This window comes from Bemisia tabaci, chromosome 9, assembly GCF_918797505.1.
Source record: "Bemisia tabaci chromosome 9, PGI_BMITA_v3".
NCBI lineage: Eukaryota > Metazoa > Arthropoda > Insecta > Hemiptera > Aleyrodidae > Bemisia > Bemisia tabaci.
Window position 1 is genome coordinate 24,965,964 of NC_092801.1, and position 21,925 is coordinate 24,987,888.

Genomic DNA, 21,925 nt, shown 5'->3' on the forward strand with positions numbered 1-21,925 from the left:
CATTGTCTAACATCCATTCCAAAACTATTCCAGTTATCAAGAAACCACCCATATGCACATGAAACGAAGTGCCCTCACCAGGTATTCCTCCTCGGCCAACGCTTTTTTTTCGCTTAACGGTGCATAAGCTCCAGTAGCAAAGCATTTTGTAGGAAAAAACTTTTGAAGGTCTTTATCATTGAAGCTGCACGTGCAATACGCTCGATCTAAGTCTCCGTCCTGAAGACACTTTCCGGTCGCCCAAGGTTTGTTCACCAGAGGGGCTCTGCCCCACCGAGAATTGCAGTAAACATCACAGTTCTCCTCATTTAGCTTGGTCGGGTGTTTTTCGGTGCATAAGGAATCACAGTGAACTAAATCAGTAAAAAAAAAAAAAAATAATAATTAAACTGGGATAACACAACGGTTTTGTTGCAAAATTTATATGCATCGCACAGTGCAACATCCATAAGGATGATGCAAACAAAAATCAGTAAAGGACAATTAACTCTAAATAGTAGCACCGACATGGGAAACCCCTTCGGCACTATCAAAGTAAAATACTCGAGGAATAAGATAGTGTTATATCTCAGAATTTTTGGCGTTATCACATTATATTATTATTCTCCTTTGATATATTGATACATATTTTTTTCCCATCAATTTAAATGAAAATAATCAATGCAGAGTGTGCAAACATTTCAAAATCATGAGCTAAAAAACGCTGACTATGCGAGTATGAATATCAGAGCCGAACAGAGCGGAGCGGCGTGCTGCCAGCGCGAGAGGCTCACTGGCGCCTACAAACCTAAGTGGATACTTCACGCATTGCACAATGCTTGAAGTATCCAGTTAGGTTTGTAGGCGCCAATGCGCGTTGCGCGCTGGCCGCCCGCCCGCCGTGCGGCGGCGCCTGAAGCAAGTATTTCACAACAGAGGTGTTGCACAGTATTATACAAAATTGAACGTTTTAAAAATGACAGGCATCCTTCAAAAGTACAGATCTTCCTCGCAAAATAAATCAGGATACTTATCGTACACAAGAAAAATCTAAGAGCCTTTAGCTGAGGCAAATACAGAGGTTTGTCCGGTTCAGGTATAACAAGGTGGTAATTTCTTGAAAGATAATTAAGTCCTGTTACACCAAAGAGGTGTAGAGAGTTTTAGTGAATTTTGTCTCATGGAATTGACGCTCCCCCATTTTTACCAAAACTCTCAACTATATATTATTCTCCGTCGGACCAAACAGACAAAACAAAAACAAGTTGGATTTTGCAATCGCTAGCGATAGCAATATTCGTCATGGGAACGTTAGCTTCTGGGATATGAAAATGTTAAGGTACAGTTCGTTTGTAGTATCTTCTGAATTGAAGGGGCTATGTAATTTTGTGTTGACATCTCTTTTTTAACATTTTTAATTATTTTCTTTGCATACAAGAAAGCTGTATGTACCAATTATTTAATTTCGTTGGATTATATATGGTTTTCGGAAGTTAACGCATATAAGTTTCAGGTCGCTTTTTCGGCGTAAAGTATACATAAGGTGTCCCAAAAGCACCAGGACTTGTTCTGTAACTTCGAAAGTAAGATAGATACAGACATGATCTTGATCTCATTTTAAAGATCAACTCAATACCTATCGATTAAAACCAAGATCAGCTTAATCGGATAAAAATTGACCGAGTTATGGCAATTTGAAATCAGCGACGAAAGTTTACGCCTACGGTTTTTAAGGAAGATTCTTCATCGCCGTAAATCGAAAAGTCAGCCGATAAAGTGATGCTTATTGAGTTTTTTTATTTTCGAGGTGTTATTTATCAACATTTTGTACCATCAAACACAACAGTTGACAGTGCGTATTATTGCAAAGTACTAAAGGAGTTGAGAATGCACATTTCCCGGAAACGGTCGGACTTGAAAGCTTCGTGGATACTCCATCAAGACAATGCGCGGCCTCACACATCGAGCTTAACACGTGAATTTATGAGTAAAAATGGAGTTGAAACAATCCCTCATCCCCCTTATAGCCCTGACTTGGCTCCATGTGATTTTTGGATGTTTCCCACGCTTAAAAAGGAGCTTCGCGGACGAAGATTCGTATCGAAGACCGAAATCCAGAATGCAATTCAAAACTTCTTCAACTCCATCCCAGAGGAAGAATTCAGGAAAACAATGTTGGATAAGTGGCAAGAGCGCATGAAAAAGTGCATCCGGTTTGATGGACGGTACTTTGAAAAGCAAAAGGAAATTATGGAAGATTCGGAGGAAAGTGGATACGAATATTAACTTTTTGAATCCTGGTAAGCGAAAAATCTTCCTAAAAACCGTAGGGGTAAACTTTCCTCACTAATTTCAAATTGTCATAACTCGGTCAATTTTTATTCGATTGAGCTGATCTTGGTTTTAATCGATAGGTATTGAGTTGATCTTTAAAATGAGACCAAAATCATGCCTGTACCTATCTTACTTTTGAAGTTACAGAACCAGTCCCGGTACTTTTGGGACACCCTACGTATGATATTTTTACTCTACACATATGCCCGAATACGCATCATAAGGGACCTATGTGCTTCCTAAGTTGCCAAGTATTAATTATTGTTAGATGATTGGTCTAAAACATTCAATACAACCAGTAAAAATTAGCTGTCCCCTACGAGATTCGAACCCCCGCTCGTGTAAAATGGAACACCGACGAAGCGGTAGAGTGGTTTCGAAGACGACTGAGCTATCTCGGCACCCGTTGCGTTCGGGAGAAAAAAGAACAATTAAGGGATCTCGAACGCTGAGCGGGGCTTCACAAAAGGCGTCCTTGAAGTTTCGGCGCGGTTCGGCCCTTGCGGTAATATGAGACAACGGATGAAGCGCATTTCTCTGTGAGACATTGTTTGCCTATGCTTTCATGTGTCACAAGGTTCATCTCAGCATGTATTTGCTATCGCGGCAGTAAACTGAGGCAATATTTCTGTATTCATGGATTAAATCCATCAATCGAGTTCTGATTTTGGCTCATATATCCGTAACGGGTCCTCCAGAGCAATTTTCTACCTTGTACGATGGTTATTATTTCCTTATATCTATGTTTAAAATTTGAGGTGGGATAATGGCGGCTTCTCAAGAGCAACGAGGTAGGCGATCTTTTGCACCAACGAACAGAAAACTGATGGCGAAAAATAACCAATCGGAACCTCCCAAAAAAAAGAATTTGCTCAAAATCGGAACTTCGTGGTTCTGCGCAGATTTACCAGTCAGACACAACATCTCAAGGTGGAAAAAAACTCGCTGAAAGCAAATTTTAGAGATCAACACAACTTGACGTGTAGACATGATTGGCTAAAAAATACAACGGTTTTTGATACATCGGAAAATCAACCAAAAATCGAAGACTGGGCGAAACGCTCAAGGTCGCAGAGGCCTAGGGAATCCCATAGCGATAGCAACAGAACGATTGTAATATCATGGAGAACTCCGTTCCCATGACAAAAAACAAGCAAACCTTTATTCTTCTAAGACATTATACATTTTCATCCAAAAACGTCGTGAGCAATCGTCGTTTGTATTTACATACGGGCCAATTAACTTTGGGTCCCAACTGGCACGTGGACCAAAACTCCCGTGCCGAAAAAACGCGTGGATGTAAATTACTGGAAAAACAAGTGCGCGGACAAAAAATCATTGACGAAATGTCCTATAACCCAAAGATGTATTGCTCTACTTTTCAATTTTAATATATATAAATGGCCGAAAATGCGCTGTCTGTTACGCTGACTGTTTACCGCGTAAGAGACACCATATTCTCGGAATTTTTTACATAATATTAATTGAGAAGTTGAGCAATAAATCATTAGAAAGTGTTATAATACGTAACTCTTTGAAGATTAATACGAAAAAATGCGAGTTATTATCATTTCTGCTAAAAATATGACCAAAAAATGTGCTATCTGTTACAGTGACAAAACTATTCCAGTTATCGTGAAACCACCCGTGTTACAAATTACGCAGATTGCACGCTGAGGAGTAGATTTCAGACTTCTCTTACATGTGCCCACCGTGTTTTTCAAGCGATTTTCCTCTCAGAAAGTGTTGTCAGTTGGCTGAATCTCTCGCGTGCAACAGACCCAGTAGGTAAAAAGTTAGAGGGTCGAAGTCAGATATTAATTTTTTCCTCGGACTGCGCGACTGAAAATTATAACGGCGATTTTCAATCTTCAGCAAAAAACGTGCTTCCATTATCCGAGAAGCTTGTTGCATGTTGTAATCACTCCCTTCAAATCCACCAGGAAAACCTGTCATTCTATTTTCCGTGAAGTTCGTTGCATGTTTTAATCGCCTACAGTGTGAGGACACTTGCTCTATGATTCGAGTGCAAAAAACTAGCGTTGACATGACTGACGGTGACGCATGGTGCTTGAAATATGAGAGGTCATTCTGAAAACCAGGAAAAAAAATGCTTTCTATGTTGACGGGGTGAGAGGATGACGAGAAAAATAAGAATCTATTTTTAGCGCAGCTGTTTTTGGTGGCTACCATTCGAGTTTGGCGTATTTTGGAGAAAGAAACCAAGAGCAAATATACTGAATCGAAGAGGAATATGAAGCGCGTAAATTCTATACATACATGTAAAGTTCGTTTTTACTTGACTCAATTGCTCGTGGTTTCTTATACTGCCGTGCTAAGGGAAAACGCCGTATGAACATTAGAGAGTTGCCAAATTGCCTGCGATAATATGCATATTTTTGAGAAAAGCTATGAATATTTTTCTTTGTAATTTTTAGACTATTTAGATCAAATTACGAACGAAATTCCCTGAAAAATCGACAGAAAAATGCTTTTAAAAATATCCGAAACTGCATGATTTATCAAAGGAACTTGGCAACGCTTATAGGCTCATAAAGCGTTCTTCCTTGCCACGGCAGTATAGCATTATCGCATCCGTTCGGACGTGCACGGGCATAACTCAGCAAAGAATGGAGGCAAGCTGATGAACTGAGCCTGTTAATTTTAAACAGGTCGTTTCGAAAAAAAAGTCAATTTTACGCAAAAAAGTAAAAACTGCAAAATAGTGCAAAAAATCAAAGTAGAGAAATGCTGAAAGGGCAGGATAATGGTAGATAAAAGGATTCACATTTAACTGAAACCCACATTCAGCTGAAAATTCAGACCCCATTCTCTATATTTTTATCATGCGCACCCTTTTCATTTTACGCTTCCACTCCTTTCATCATTAGCAGAAAAAAGCTTAATCTTTCATTTATAAAATCGCGCTTTTCTCCTTCATTTAGGAAAAACTCATCTTGACGATAAATTCGTGAATATTTCTGCTGAAATCCAGTCACTTTTTCTCTGCGCCCAAACGGCAAAGGATATGCAAATTAGAGCATTTCTCGCGACCCGCACCACAAAGGTTTTCTTTTTATTTTGCCCTTTTTTATTCTTTCATTATTATTAATGAAACCGGTGAAATGTCATTGTTAAATCTCATATTTTGTGAAATATGGTGAAAATGAAGGATGTATTCTTGGCTATTTTTTGCATTATTGTCTCAGACGCTATAACACATGTTTATGTCATGCAGCGCAGCACTCTATTAGTGCGGCTGCTTTTTCACCACGATATGCGAAAAAAAAAATCCAAGAGCACTTAAGTCAACACACTATGCCATTCTTTGAATCATGATCACGACAATGCCGCGAAGTAGTGTCCTCTCACGCGCGTCATCAACCAACTTAATGCAAAAAACTTTACCGTTGACACTTTACGGCCTTACAAATTTCCAACTGTACAGCTTACAGCTTTACAGCATACCTTTATACCACGGCTTTACTATCGAGAGCTTTTGAAGCTTTTTAAAACTGTTGTTGTCACTCAAAAAACTAGTATGGGAAGAGTGACTTGCCGGCCGAGTTATGGATCATGGAGCCATAAAATATAGTTTGTGGAGCCATGCTTATAGGTTCACGACGAATAAAGCATGGCTCAGAAAGCCATACTGTAGACGGTAAGTCACTTTGGTTAGAAATTATGGATCTCCGAGCCATTTTTTATGTGTCTCAGAGTCATACCTTTTTTTGAGTAAATAGGCATATGATTTGCCGTACATTTTTTCTATCAAGTTGGTATGAATAAAGCTCATGCATGCGTCAGAGATGTTCAACGTATGTACGATACTTTTACAAACGTAAAATCTCGCAAGCAACTCGGGAGTTTTCACTGTAATGAACAATGGAGAACTTTTTCATCATAATTTGTGCAACAAAAAAAAAAAAAAAAAAAAAAAAAAAAAAAAAAAAAAAAAAAGACCAAAACTGCTGTTAATCGAATACGCGATTTCACATTATTCCGAGATGGCCTGCTATGTAGGTTTTGCTTTGCAAGGATAGGGCGGGGCTCCATAAAAGGGGTAAAAACACCAAACCCGGATTGATGAAAGAGCCTCCTAAAAAAGGGGCTGATTTTGGCCCCTTATTAGGTATTCGATTAGATCGCATCGATCATCAAAGATCGATTCTACGTTTAAATATATGGAAGAATCGATAAGCTCCAATCATAATGGGTACATTTTTCCGATCTCGGACGGAGAAACCCCGATTTTAATTCTGAAAAGTAATCGATTTTCCGTAAAAATTCGCAAAAATTCGATACAACCGATTGATGTATCGGCATTTATTTATTCATGAATCGAAAATAAACAATTTAAATCCCGAAAAATCATAGATTCTCCGTAAAAAATCGCTGAATATCAATTTAACCAATCAGTATATCGATTCGGCAACATTGAAAATCGATTTCACGTGTAAAAACACGCAGAAATCATTCTGCTTAAATTGTGTAAACAACGAAAAAAAACCCGGAGATACATCAATTCAACAAGAAAACGTCAAAAAATTAAGCCGGATTTTGACCTCTTAGCCTCCCTCCCCCGTAACTAAAATCGGTTCCTGTACTCATCTTGAAATTATTTCCTGAGTTTTTTGTTCTTACAAGCTTCCATTTAAACCTTGGTTCGATGGTCGAATCGAATACCTGAAATGGGGCCAAATTTTGGGAGGCTCTTATTTATTCCAACAACTCACCAGAAACAAGGAACGACTTGGAACCTCCCCCTCGTGTAGAAAATGTTAAAAAAGCGTGTTCTAAATTGCGAAAATTGCACGTGAATTTCAGACTTTTTTAATGAGCCTATCGTGATTTTTGTGTCATTTTCCCTCAACTAAGTCTATTATCTCGGCTGTATTGCGTGCATTAGACCCATCAGAGGTCTATTCTGGGTACTTTTGGACTCACTTGGCGTGGGGCTCAAATTAAGGGGAATTTCAGACGTTTTTAAGCCTCGCATGGTCTGTCATCAAAAAAGGCCAATGAACTTAAAAAAGGCGATAAAAAAATCTCCGGGAAATATACGGGGACCCCATACATCATACTGCATTGTAAGAGGGAGTTCACACGGACTTTATCGGTAATTTTCAGAAAGATCATTGGATTTACTGTCTTGTAGGAAATTTTATCCAAATAAGCAGAATCATTCAGCGTTTTAATTTTCCGAAAATAATTGGCATCCTGCTAAATTTCAGCTTTAAAGCCGATTTCGATCCATGTCCACGCGAACATTTAATAATAAGTTGGTTCAAAAAGTACCTGCGTATCTCTAAAAATATTACTAATTACTTTATTACAATATAGAACCAGTTACAAGTTTGTTTTTTCATCTCTCTCAATTTTTTTTCTTTACCCCTAATGAGTTTTCGTTAAATTATGAATTTCAATAATTAAAGGAAGGGTCGATCTCTAGACACTTAAGGTCAAAACTTTAGTGCCTTGGTCGTTGAGCTCCAATGGAAAGATCAACGAAGGGCAAAATAAATAATTCAGAACGCCAAAAAACTCCGTATCTTGGCAAATTTTTTAGTTTGTTGTTGCATGCGCACTTTGCTAAAAATTTATCGGCACTATGAGCACAACTTTAATGGAGGATAAAGAAATGAAGGAAAAGTGTTGAAGAGGAAAAATTATATTTTTCCTCGTTTAAAGTTGAAGTTTTTTAGTCACCCAACCTTTTTAATGGGAGTTGGCAAACGTTCCCATCACATTTATTTATTTCAGCTGCTTTAATACATATCGACGGCGTAAGTTCGCAACCACGTATCTCGGTCGTCGACGCTGCAGACTTCCAGTCATACTTTATTTTTAAATGGAAAACTACTAGACAGCAGTTCTTAAAAACGTTTTCGAGTCGAAATTATGCCTCATAAACTACACTTAGTATGCTTGAGAAAAATTCAAGTCACTTTAACAGCGTTAAAATCTGCGCAAGCGATGGAATATCAACGGTGAAAATTCCGAGCCACGCATCTAGTTTCCAGTGTTAAAATCTCAGCTCCTATCTTTTTAAAAGAAGCAATTCAACATCATTTGAAATTTTTCAAAAATTTGCTTCACACGGAGCAGAAAAATTGTGGAAGGTTTTAAATATTAACGCTCAGTAGTGATCTTTTTAAAAAAAGTAAGAATAGCAGGAAGGCTTCAACGTCGCAAACCGAGATATGTGGTTCAGAGGCGGATCCAGCTATTTGGCAACACCGGATTCCCTCCATATAAACCTATATGCTAAATAATCGATTCTTGTCGGAGCACCTGGCCCCTCCAAGAATCGATACATTTCCACAGATTTAAATGGAGAAAAACAATGTTGCCAATTTGCTGGATCCGCTAATGATGTGGTTCGGGAGTTTCACCATCAATATGTACTTTCTGTCCCGTAAAATGCAGATCTCTACCAAAGCCTTTGAAGTCTCTCCAGAATCGTGAAATTATCTCTTAGAGTACCATTTCATCACCATACAATTTTCTTTGCTCCCATCGTTTTTTAGAGGGCTCTTAAGAGGATTGTAACGCATAAATTACAATTTTCTTTCGAGTCATTCTGATACATTCTTCAGAGGGTATAAAGTGTATACCTATTTTTCATATAAAATTACCAATTCCTTCCAAATATTTTCATTTTAAAAAATCGCACACAAGTTTCAAGTGGAGACAACTTTAAGTACCTTATACATATTATTTGGAAAGCTACGTCGTAAATATTTCGTCCTTTGGTTCGCTTTTCCTCGAGAAAAGTAATTAATTAGTTCCTAAGTCGGTGTTTAAAATTACAGTATTGTTACGGTTACCACGGAAATATTTCAAAGCTAAATCGGCGAGTTTTACTTTTGTCAATGTTCCGATCCTTACCCTCTGCGATTGATGATAGATGAGCCATCAGGATAAAAATCTCCAAAAGAGACCACGTCATCTCGGTTTCTTGCGTTTGTAGACTTAGAGAGTTCAGGTTCTGACTTCAAAGTGCCAAACATCGACTGATACGCCACCACAGAAGTTTTTAGTAAGCAAGATGTCAACGCATTCTCCAGATTTTTGAAGTCAAACGTTATGACACGTTTTCCCCATGCCAAGGTACTTACTCATTGGACAAACTCCCTTGCAGCATCTTTGGGCATCCTCGATTTTCGTTACCTATCCCTCTTCTTGTTTTTAAAGAGAGAGATGAAGAAAGAGAGAGGGAGAAAAACAAATTATTTAGACATGTTTACGGAGACAAAAATAAAGAGTTGAATAGAAGTAAATTGTCCTCATTCTGTGGCACCGAACGGTAACGTGATATTGCGTGCGAGATATTTCGAAAGAAGTTTAAACAGGCTGCTGATGAAATTTTTTTTAAACGTCGCGTCATTTAGTAAAATCAGGCAAATGCCTCGGCAGACAGAAACATTTTAACAGTTAATGAAATATTTCAAAATTAAGACTGATGCAGTGATGCACATACCTCTACAGAAAATTCTTTCTATCATGATCAATAAAGTACGTTGTCAAAAAATGGCAAAAGAATCAGGATTTCAACGTATTTGACTACTTTTCAAGGCCTTTGACAAAATGCCTGATATTTGAATGGGCCTGTTGCAAACTTTTGCTAGAGCAGAATGAAGAGTTGTTTCCTATAGATAATGCCTCAAAAATCACGATGAGCGCATCGGCAAAGTCTGAAATGCACTCATAACTTCACAATCTGCGTAAGAAATTTGCGTTATTTTGAGCTTCCCGCTTCAAAAACGATACTACTGCACAGGTGAACATTTTGTTAGAGGAGTCGCTCCATCGTCGGCAATATTCATCATGGCTGACGCTTGCGCAGTTCCTCGCGTAATTCGAGGAGAGTTCAAGGTCAATTAAGGCGGGCGAGGAAAATATGAACGTAAACACGCCGATTGTTATATGGTTTAATCCTGTTCAAGTGTTATCTCGTCCCATCACACGTGTTTTGGCGGACTGGCGTCGGCCATGATGAGTATTGTCGCCAATGGAACGACTCCTCTAACAAAATGTTCACCTGTACCGTAGTATCGTTTTCGAAGCGGGAAGCTCAAAAAACCGCAAATTTCTTACGCAGATTGTGAAGTTATGAGTGCATTTCAGACTTTGCCGATGCGCTCATCGTGATTTTTGAGGCATTATCTGCAGGAAACAACTCTTAGTTTTGCTCTAGCAAAAGTTTGCAACAGGCCCATTGTTGGCTGCGAAATACATACAAAAAGATTCATGGACGGTTCACTATCAGCCGGCTCCCTCTCTATTCAACGTCAATTTCCCCCCCCCCCCTTTTTTGGATGGTTTATGGGCTTTGTGTCTAGCACTTGCAGCCAACACTAGACTACAGGGGATAGATAGTAAAAAATTAAAAGTCAATTTTTTTATATACTCGAGATGAATGCACGTTCTCCGAAGTTTCATTTTATGCACAACTGTTGATTTTCGGAAAAACTCTAAAAAGCAAACGTCGTCAATGTGGAAAACAAATGTCGTCAAAACAACGTCGAGATAAATGTTTGTGTGTCGTTAATGCGGAATACAAGGTATTCATGTGGAAAAAAAATGCGCTAATGCACTACTGATGTTAAAAAAATACCCTCTTGTTACCAAAAAATCGCACCTCATCCGCGTTTGGAAGGAATTTCTGACAATCGTGCCATTTTCCACAAAACTTACCTAGAAGACGTTCATGATAACGTCGCGTCGCGCCTTTGACGTTAGGGCGTATCTGAATTTCCACATGAGCCCTGTTTACCTTATGAATCTATGTCTTCTGGGGCTCATGCAGAATTTGAGATACGCCCTTACGTCAGAGGAGCGACGATAAGTTCACATCAACTCCAATTCAAAAATTTGCAAATTCTTCAATAGTTGGTCCCTGTGGAGGTATCTGCTTAAATATTCCTCATTCTCAGCAAATGAGCAATGCAGCCTTCTATACTGCCGTGCTAAGAAAGAACACAGTATGAATATTCGAGAGTTGCCAAATTTCCTTCGATGAAGTGTTCATTTTTGAGGAATATTATGAATATTTTTCCTTGAAATTTTCAGAGGTTTTAGGTCAAATTACAAACAAAATTATTTGAGAAATTGGTAGACTGATATTCGAAAATTTTATTGAAAATGGAAATGTTGCATGTGTGAGGAATTTGCAATTTGACTGTTGATTCATGTGTAAAAGTTCGCGAGAAACACGATGGTGCCACTGGTTTTCTCTGAGATCATCTCCCGGCTGCTACCTTATTTGGGGACTCCAAAACTGAAAACACGGCAACCCTGCTAATATATTTGCCCCCTATCTTTGCATGGAGAGTTTGTTTTGATGTTAAAGTGGACTCTCAGGGTAGGGTGGAATATCCCCTCCATTTTGGCCTCAACTTGAGAGCATTTTTTGAGCTTGGAAGTTGATTTCAGAGAAAACCAGTGGCACCATCGTGTTTCTCGCGAACTTTTACATAAGAATCAACAGTCAAATCGCAAATTCCTCCCACATGCAATATCTCCATTAGTGATTTGCTAGGGTATATTTGGCAACGCCTGAAGGCTCAAACGGCGTTTTTCCTTAGCTCGGCAGCATTTTAGCGGACAATAATTTATTGGCACTATTCGCCTCTAGGTCTGGTATCGTAAGAGGGGGGATTGTCAAAAAATATGCATTATTAAAAAAAAAAAAAAAAAAAAAAAAAAAAAAAAAAAAAATCGAGTGTGTAGGCTACATTGTCACAGCATCTGCAGCGAGGACCCGAATTAATCGAATTATACAAATTTTTTTTAACTACTGCTAAATTCACGGATAGTGCACGAGAGATTTGCAAAAAAAAAGGGAATAATAGTCCATCATACTCAAAGAAGAACACCAGTTTTGTGCGTATCTACTGGGCACTTGTCTCGATGACAGTATCTCTTTGGCTGTCCCTTCGTTGTTACTCTTCCCTTCGTTGAACGTGCTCCGACCAGGGACCCTACCGAAAAGGGAGGATATGGATTCGATCGACATGAATCGATCGAAAAATGAAAACGTGAATCGATCGACATGAATCGATCGAAAAATGAAAACGTGAATCGATCGACATGAATCGATCGACACCGATTCGATCGACAAATTGTTAAAAAACCGGTGTCGATTTGATCGACATGAATGGATCGAAAAATGAAAACGTGAATCGATCGACGTGAATCGATCGACACCGATTCGATCGACAAAATTCGATCGACTCACGGGTTTGTCGATCCACTCACGGGTTTGTCGATCGATTCACGGGTTTGTCGATTCACGGTTGTCGATCGATTCACGTCGATCGTTTTACGTTTTCATTTTTCGATCTATTCATGTCGATCGAATCGATACGGGTGTTTTTAAATTAACTGTCGATCGAATCGGTGTCGATCGATTCATGTCAATCGAATCGACAACTGTTTTTTAATAATTCGTCGATCGAATCGGTGTCGATCGATTCATGTCGATCGAATCGACAACGGTTTTTTAATAATTTGTCGATCGAATCGGTGTCGATCGATTCATGTCGATCGATTCACGTTTTCATTTTTCGATCCATTCATGTCGATCGAATCGACACCGGTTTTTTAACAATTTGTCGATTGAATCGGTGTCGATCGATTCATGTCGATCGATTCACGTTTTCATTTTTCGATCCATTCATGTCGATCGAATCCATACCCTCCACCGAAAAGCGCGTGAACCCGAACTTTCCGCCTTCCAAAATATCGTTTTCCGTCTAAAACGTAGGTTTTGAACCACACGCGATAACAATATATCGTATTCAGGGTCAACGGAGATCAAATCCTCCTGTTTTTTGTCCACTAAAAGCTATATTTCGTAATCACAAAGTTTTTCGAATATCTCAGCCCGCGAAGTTACAGTTTCTTAGGCATTAGGATTGTCCGCGAGTCATATATTGCTCGTCTGTTCAAACTCGAATCACGTTTCCCTGATAATTTGTCAGAATTACTGTCGCCACGAAGAGCACCTAAACCTCGAAATTTTCAGTGGCGTGGCGAGCTTTGCACTGAAATAAAAACTCCGGCCGTGGGAGCCGCAATTACGGGCTATATAGACATACCGTCCGTTCCGGGCTCACAGGCCGAAAATTTCCGCTGCTGGAGGCGTAGCATCGATTGCTCCGGGTTCAGAGGCCGAAGCTACGGCTCCAGCAGCCGGAATTTTCGGCATTTGAGCCCGGAACGGACGGTATGTCTATGAAGCCCTTAATTGCGGCTCACACCGCCGGAATTTTTTTTCAGTGTGCAATACATCGATTGATATGTCATTTAAACTTACAGAAAGGATCAATAAATAGGGTGTTCACGATTAACAGTCTAATAACCGTTTCTTTATCAAAGCATCAAAAAGGGAAATTTTCGAAAATCGATCATTCTCGCCTGGCCACTGATAATTTTCACCGGTTTAATACACTTAAGTCCTCCACTGTCTGTCGTTTAGACTAATTTACAACGTCTTATCGTCAGTTCTCTCATGCGCGTGCTGTATTGTCACCCGATCAATCTTTATTTGGACCGCGCTAAACAGAAATGAACCATGCCACATCAGCTATTTCCAAATTTAATTAGGCCGCCTTTCAATTTTTTTACATGAAAAGGGTTGTGCGGATTTTCGTGCAAATTTTCGTGAACTTTTCCATAGTACGAAGTAAATTCCCTAACATTTTCAAAGGAATCCGCACAAACGTTCTCTCGCGAAAAAGTAAATTGCCCAGTTGAATTCGGTAATAGCTAATGTATGGCTTGGTTCCTTCCTGTTAAACGCAGTCCATTTCACTTTTAACTGTCCCGCGGCACACTTTCATTACACATCGTCATAAAATGTCTCAGCTTGGCAGCAAACGCTGCCCCCGACCTAAAATCATCTTAAAAAGTACCCATTTACCATACTTTCGCTTACCTGAAATTCAATTTTGGCGTGCCTCCTCGACCTCGAGTATGAGACTAAATAACCGTTCCCCTCTCTATGAACCCGTCCCCGGTGAAGATACGAGGGGTGTTCAATAGAGACTGTTTGAGGTCTCTGTACGCGCAATAGGATGTCATCGCCACAATTCCATGAACGGGGCATAAAAAAAGTCATCGCTGCTAAGTGGTAGGCGAAATCGTGACGCTAAAAACATTCCGTGATTGCGAGGAGAGCCGTAAGTGCAAAAGAGTTTTGATAAAATGGGCCGACTGGTGCCTGAGCGGAAAATTTTATTGGGAGACGCCTCCGATCTTCCGAAAGACTCTCAGAAATAGGGAGTATGCTTAAAAACCCATCAGTCGATGCAGGGCCGGATTTACATTTTTAGCGCCCTAAGCTAAAAATAGGGTGGCGCCCATAAAAGAAGGCGCTCTCGTTGGGGGGGGGGGGGGGTCACAGACGCCCCTCCCTTATAGATCAGAAGGAGAGTGCTAGGTGTCAGGAAAATGTTCAAATTCACCTTTAAAAAAACACGATTTTAAACAGTTTTTTTAAGGTACGTTTCCGTTTGCAAGATGGTTTTGGAAAATAAGAAGTAACAAAAGTCACGTTTTTTAATAAATTCTCAAAAATGTTGCGCCCCTCAGAATGTTGCGCCCTAGGCTATAGCCTATGTAGCCTATTGGTAAATCCGGCCCTGAGTCGATGTGTCTTTTGCACGCAAGAGGTAGAACCAAGTATACATTCTGAGGGTAAATTTTCTCGAAAGTCACGTTGGTTACATAAAAAAAAGTCGGGAATACACTCCTTATGGCGCAAGCTGTGTAGTATGTAACGCGATTTTTCAAATATACCGCATATGCGGGCATTTTTCATGGTGGCCGGCAGTCAGGTTTGCACGGAAAGACTAACTAACTAACAAGTCGCTCATATAGCGCTTCTGTGCGCTCTGCGACCATAGAGAAAAAAAGGGAGGTGTTTGCATCTTGAGGTTTGTTTACCCTGTGACGTAGGTCGGTACAACCTGGCCAGCGAAATCCGGAATTCGAAATATGAAAAACGGACCATAATGTCCGATTTTTTTACTTAAATCAACTAATGACATAATTTCAATCACTTTTTATAGAATCACTTTTTTCCATAAATTACACCATTTCCAAGAAAATCGATGATAAACGTCGCTGTACTGACCTACGTCATCAAAAAATTCCAAGATGCCCGAAATGCAAACACCTCCTTTTTTTGCTCTATGCTCTGCGACACCCAACCACCACTAATAGCGATCCTGTATGCCACAGCTCCTCCTGCAGATCGCATCTCCTCCAGTAGCGTGGCGTGCTTAGCGATATATTGATTGTTATGCCATCTTTACTATAGGTTTAAATGGCATAACAATCGATACCTACATCCCAATTCACGCCACGCCACCAATTTCCTCATTTCCTGCTTTATTCCCTAATCCACGATTTGGCAGGGCGTTCTCTACGCATTCTGCCAGGAACCCAATGCGAAACCTTCTTTGGCAACCTATCATCTGGCATCCGTTGCCATGACCATACCAGACAAGCTGTTTTGTGAAAATGCCATGCTTTATGTTGTTTTCGACGCCCATAATTTCACGTATCCTCTCATTCCGCCGAAATGAGATCCTATCCTCTGTTTGCTTCAGTAGTTGCGTCTTGAACACATAATTAACACATTTTCAGGGTAAAAATTGGCAGAAAACGGCGGCATTCAAAGCACATTCGCTCTCTGGAGGAATAATGTTCCTTCCGGCTGCATTGTCTGAATCTACATCAGTGAATACGCCAGATGAAGATTTGTGCTTTTTAAATCGTACCTATCAGAGATGCCTGTAACTTGGAAGAATTCTCCTGGTGGACACGTATATGAAAAGAAGTTTTTTACTGTTTTTCTGGAGCTTAGCTTTTTTTTAGAATAACAGATTCAAATTGGTGATTACCTCGACCTGCGGATAGTATACACCGATTGTTATTTTGTTGTAGCACCTTGATACAACTATTCGTGTTCCATGGATGTGCGTGTTGCATGTTCAAAAGTTGAAGGCGTTTTCACTTCACAAGGATTAAACTAAGCGAGTCGTAGCGCCTTGATGCAACTATTCGTGTTCCGTGGATGCGCGTGTTGCATGATCAAAAGTTGAAGGCGTTTCCACTTCACAAGGATTAAACTGAGCGAGTCGTAGCGCCTTGATGCAACTATTCGTGTTCCGTGGATGTGCGTGTTGCATACTTAAAAATTGAAGGCACCTTCGCTTTTCTTATCTCTTCAGGGAAGCACGGGGCTCGTCAGTTATACGACTCTACTAACAGCGTACCTATGCACAGAGTGTATTACCAGTACTGACACGAGGTCAGAGTATTTGACGCTATGAGGTCAATAATTTATTCGGTCATTCTTAAAAAAACTTAGATGCCGTAAATCAAAACACGAAAAAGACACCAGGGACTGTTCTAACACACCCCCTTTTAAATCGTGGATTATATAATAATGTGACTAAAATAATCATTGCTTTAATATTTTAGAGCTCTGAATTTGAGAACGGGTCGATTAAAACTTTTCAACTGTTTTTCTCGGATTATATATTTCGACCTACTTTTCACTTTATTAAGACCTCCTGTTAAGTTGTTAAGTATGAAAATCTCGAAAAATACGTCAGGAATCGGTCGGTGGAGGACAGTCGTCGGATAGCGTAAGGAAAATTAACGATCGGCCCATTGGTTTAATTTCCACACTGAAAAAAAATAAAGATATTTTCAACCCCAGGCGGCGTTGTTTGAACCATTGCAATTAGTAATTTTGGGTGACAAATCAATTGCGGGTTAATGTAAACAAGGTGAAAAAGCTTACTTTGACTAATTTGGAATAGTAATGCCGATCATTCAGATACTTCCCTCAACACATGCAAGTGTTTCGACTTGACATTTAGAATTCTTGATTCTACTATTTCTCACGAGTAAAATCAATCCTTTGAAAATGTTAATTTAACGTATCAAAGGGTAGACATTTTGAGAAATGTTTGTAAAAAATGGCCTAATTTGATAAATTGTAAAGAAAAAACTAGATCATACGCACATTTAGAGCCGTTGCTATTCAGCAATGCATGTGGTCTTCTTTCAAATTTTGACCTACCAATCGGGATTTGAACCTGGGACCTGCCTATCACGAATCGAATGCGCTACCTATTGACCCAACGGGGCTTCTGATTGAGCACTGAGAATTTGAGCTATATAAGTGATAGAATTATGTTCGATTATTTTTATTGTTAAATATGCGTGAGAGCGAAAGGCTAAATATTTTTTTGGACTTAGAAAAACTGCATATGAGTAAAAAATAATATGTATCATAAATATTTTAAAATGGTATACTTTCTAAATTACCTTCATTATACATGAATATTTAATAAAAAATAAATTTTAATATTTTGTCGCCTGTTTCTTCCTTTTTCGGTTTTTTAATTTTATGATAACGTGCATCAATTTTTTTAAAATGTTTAGAACACCTTAGATAAAGGTAGATTTTCAAAAAAAATCATTAAACATGAAGAAACTCTGGTTTATTCGTTTAAAACACGTGTTTTGTATCGAGGTTTTTTGGTTTAAAGAGGTGGCGCTGTAAATTTAATTTTTTTTTTTCAAGGTCCGCTCGGAGTATCCTCAGTATCAGACCCATAAAATAAGAATAGTAATAAAGAACATAATTTAATTCATATTTTTTTTAAACATGGTGTTCAAAGTTCAGAACTTTATATTTTAATAAGAGCTTCATATTATAAATAATCGTTTCATAACAAGTAAGTATGCAAATCGCACCCTAATTTTTTAAAGAGGTTTTTGCTTTTCTTTTGAAATATCTACCTTTTTTCTTGTATCAACATTTCCTGGCATGGGAACTAGGCATGAAGACTAGGATTTTATTTGTATGCATAAAATTAATTTCATGATTTGTGCAAAGGATTTAAAAGAGGATAAACATTTGTGGACTTTCAAAGAAAAACAAAGGATAGGAGTGATGGGATGACAAATAGCGCCCACTGTTGTTTGCCTAACTCTTCATTTGGAGGCGTTTTTGAGAATTGGTTAGTTTTACTATATGTAATTCGTTGGTTCGGCAAATATATTTTTCGGTATAACTTAGCAAACGGTAGAACAAACTATTGCAATTATTGTCTTAATACTTTATTTTACTTTGTTTTAAACAATTTCTTCTGGTCAATAAAACTCTTTGAGATTTATTAAATCCACTCGTATCTTTGTTGGTGTAACCACACAAATTATTCCATCAACTGATTGGATGGTCATTTTGAGCAACTTGTCATTTCTAGTTTTAACACATGTCTCTTCTGTTAAATTAGATAATCCGCTATCGTCAAGTTAAAGCCACAGGGAGTTAAATTAAACATTTTGCAGCTACCATTCCATATTAGTTAAAAAAAGTAGAACTTTTTTTTCAGTGCAGACTTCAGACCGGCCAGTCCGCAAGATGGCTGTTCAGTTTATGGAATGGGAAAAAACATCTTCCAGTTCATGGACAGGGCATCAGGGATGGCCAACCTTCGTTAAGGGCAAAACATTTGCTCGGTTAGCAGACTAGGTAATTTTGCCGACGAGGCTTAACACATACTTGATTATCCTTTCCTTTGTTTTAAATGCCACTTGCGTAGTAAAAAAAGTAACCAACATTTTGTGTTGATTTGGGAAATCAAAAACAAAATAATTCAAGCCTTTGGCTGCCTATGGAGTCTCCCAGTCTCCTCATTGTTTTCTGCCCTAAATTCATCGCAAGCTGTGCCAAAAGCAACGCAAAATTTGAGTTGGTTTGTATTTCATCTCCTATCTTCATCAAACGTAACACGAGATTACAAATATTTGTATTAGTATACGCACTGATTTTCACGAAAGAGCGCAACGAATGGAAATAAAAATATGTTTTTAAAGTTGAAAACTTTGCATCAGCGGGTGCGGGAAGGTAGACAGTACCTACGGAAGTAATTAAAAAAAAGTAGTCTTGATTTAATTTTTCAGAAACCTATCATTAAATAATCATCCTAGCAATCATGATACACAGCTCAGAGAAATAAACTGACAGAATAAGGCTCCATACCATTTTTAATGTCTCTCTATTTTTTTTTTGTCTTTATTAATAAAAAAACAACCGTAGGCAGGCGCTGGAGTTTGTGCAAAATGCATGAGGTTCGGATTTCATCGGCTATCCTGAAGTTAAATTTCGCCGTCAACTTTATTTTAAAACTTATTTTATCCGAGCACTGAAACAAAAGCTCTAGCTGTGAAAGCCGTGCTTATTGGCTATCATTACTATGAGTTTAAAAAAGTGGCATTTTGAAAAACATCTCTTATCAGCGCTTTGCCATCTGTGGCATTCAATCAAGAACTATTCACAAAAATTGAAAAAATTAGGGTCCTGAGATGAGGAATGTATTGAATTACGTGTTGAATAACCCTCTCATACAAAATGCCAATCCAGCGAGCAAACCTTATACGTGCTGGTTACACGCTCAAATTCCCATCAATTTTCGATCAAATGGTGACTGGTGCGCACCATCTACCATCAAATTTCTGCGGCCTGGAAAAATTTGATGGTAGATGATGGAACTGTGGGGCTCATCCTTCATCCGATTTCCACACAACCGTGCTTATTTCATGCTTATTTCAATCAACACGCTGTTTTAATTAATTTTACTCATCAATCTAGATAACTCTCGACCACCATCTTGGTCATCTTTTTGGTCGGAATTTGACGGAAATTTGAGCGTGTAACCAGGCCAATACGGAAAAGAAATACTTTCCTCTGGTAATAAACGGGTAACGTCTTTAAGAGTGACCGTTACTTTCAATTGGACGTATTTCTATCAAACGGAACTAAGTGCATTAAGACATGAGCCCCGAGACCCATAAGAATACATGCACAACAGGGCTCACGTCATAATGCACATAGGTCCGTTTGACAGAAATACATCCAATTCAATAAAGTATCGCAGGAGCGCAAAGTGAAAAGCGCCGGGAATGTTCCGAGGCTGCAACTATTTTAACTCCCGAGATCGATTTTTGCTTGCTCATTCAATTGAAGGGGAACTGTGATTCGTGTCGTACTAGCGAACACGTTGTGAAGCACGAAGCATTCCTTGATTATCTTCCGAACACTCCGCAAAATACTTTCCTTGCTATCAAATGGTCATATTCCTGAAGATTTGATGGTGTGTTGCAAGCTCCAATGCGGGAGCGGAGAAAGCTACTTAAGCTGTCCTCATATTAGTTTCAATGAAGTTATGATTTCAAGTAGTCGATCCGGCCAACTAAGTGCACATTCAAAAAGAAGAATTGCACCGGAATCACTGAAAAAATATCTAAATTGGGCCTCTATGGTATGAATGAAAACACAGCGCTTCGTATTTTCTCGTCTTTCACCGGAAAAACGAATTACACGACGGGAAGTTTAAGAATCAACTCCTAAACTAGATATAAGCGTTTTTACTAAATTCATTAAATGGCAAACATACAAATGACGTCATTTGTATAGTCAAACTTCCATTTGTCCTGTGTTTAAAAGACTTAATAATATCTCGTTCAGTAGTTGATCTCAAAACTTTCTGCTGTGCGTATGCTTTTCTATGCGAGACTTTGAGGGAAAAAATGTGGCGTTATCTGCTACTTCACATCTTGTCTAGTGGCCCATTCATTGCTCCTAAACGCAGAATTTTGACAGTCCACACTGAAAAAAAATCTCAGTGTTTTTACTAAGAAAAGGGTAAAATTACCAAGAATTCAGGGTTCTATTTGATCCCAGTTTTTTCTTGGTAAAATTACCATTTATGGAATTGGTAATTTTACCGAGAAATCTCGGTAAAATTGTTGAACTCTCTCGGTAATTTTACTGGACCTTGGTAAAAATGCCAATATTTTTTATCGACTGTGGTAAAATTACCGGAATAAAATTGCAAAGTTACCGGGAATTGATTACCAATAAAAGTGGTATTCTTACCTGAAAAAACAGTAAAAATACCGGATTTTACGTAAGCTTACCAGTCTGTCTTGGTAAAATTACCAATAATTGGTAAAAAGGTGAGATGGTAAAGGTACCAACCGACCTTGGTAAAAACGCCGAGAGTTTTTTTCAGTGCATATTTTTGTTAAACGAGGGTATTTTTAATTGCAAAAAAAAGGAACAAACACTTGTTGCTCAATTTTTCAAGATCTTCAATTTTTTTTAGATGTTACAGGGAGCAAAAATTGGTTAAGCAAATTTCTGAGAAAGTCGATTTTACTGGGCCGATTTCCTCTCCGAACATATTAATAAATAAGTTGCGAATGCAAAAATCCACACGTAAAATTAGAATTGCAACTCCTGGGAAGTTGCTGAATAGCTTCATTATTTCCTTACTCACAATAGCTCCTTTTACGATTTCCCCTTTAACTGTTCGTCTTGCTTCAATGTTTCTTATCTTTCTCTCTTTTTTTAAATGTTTAACCCACGTCTTTGCCATTCTGGCTCAGAGCCACCCAAAGTACCATCAGAAGTGAATTTCATCTCCTACAGGATAAGAACCAACTGCGATTGCATCTACAAAGTTCAGGGAATAATTTTTGTTCTTTTTTTTTATTTGATCATTCACCTTCTGTA

The 21,925-nt window shown here is 38.7% G+C and overlaps 1 protein-coding gene across 1 annotated transcript in view; it reads right to left on the reverse strand.

Annotated features, from left to right (window-relative positions):
- The window catches only part of LOC109039252 (uncharacterized), a 19,102-nt gene extending 4,719 nt beyond the window's left edge, over nucleotides 1–14,383 (reverse strand). The window contains exons 1-3 of the mRNA XM_072304214.1: nucleotides 14,258–14,383; nucleotides 9,205–9,497; nucleotides 79–353 (exon numbers count right to left, since the gene is read on the reverse strand). Of these exons, the coding sequence (XP_072160315.1) occupies nucleotides 79–353; nucleotides 9,205–9,265 (336 nt within the window). The 5' untranslated portion in view covers nucleotides 9,266–9,497; nucleotides 14,258–14,383. The remainder of the gene's footprint in view (nucleotides 1–78; nucleotides 354–9,204; nucleotides 9,498–14,257) is intronic.
- Nucleotides 14,384–21,925: the final 7,542 nt, after the last annotated feature.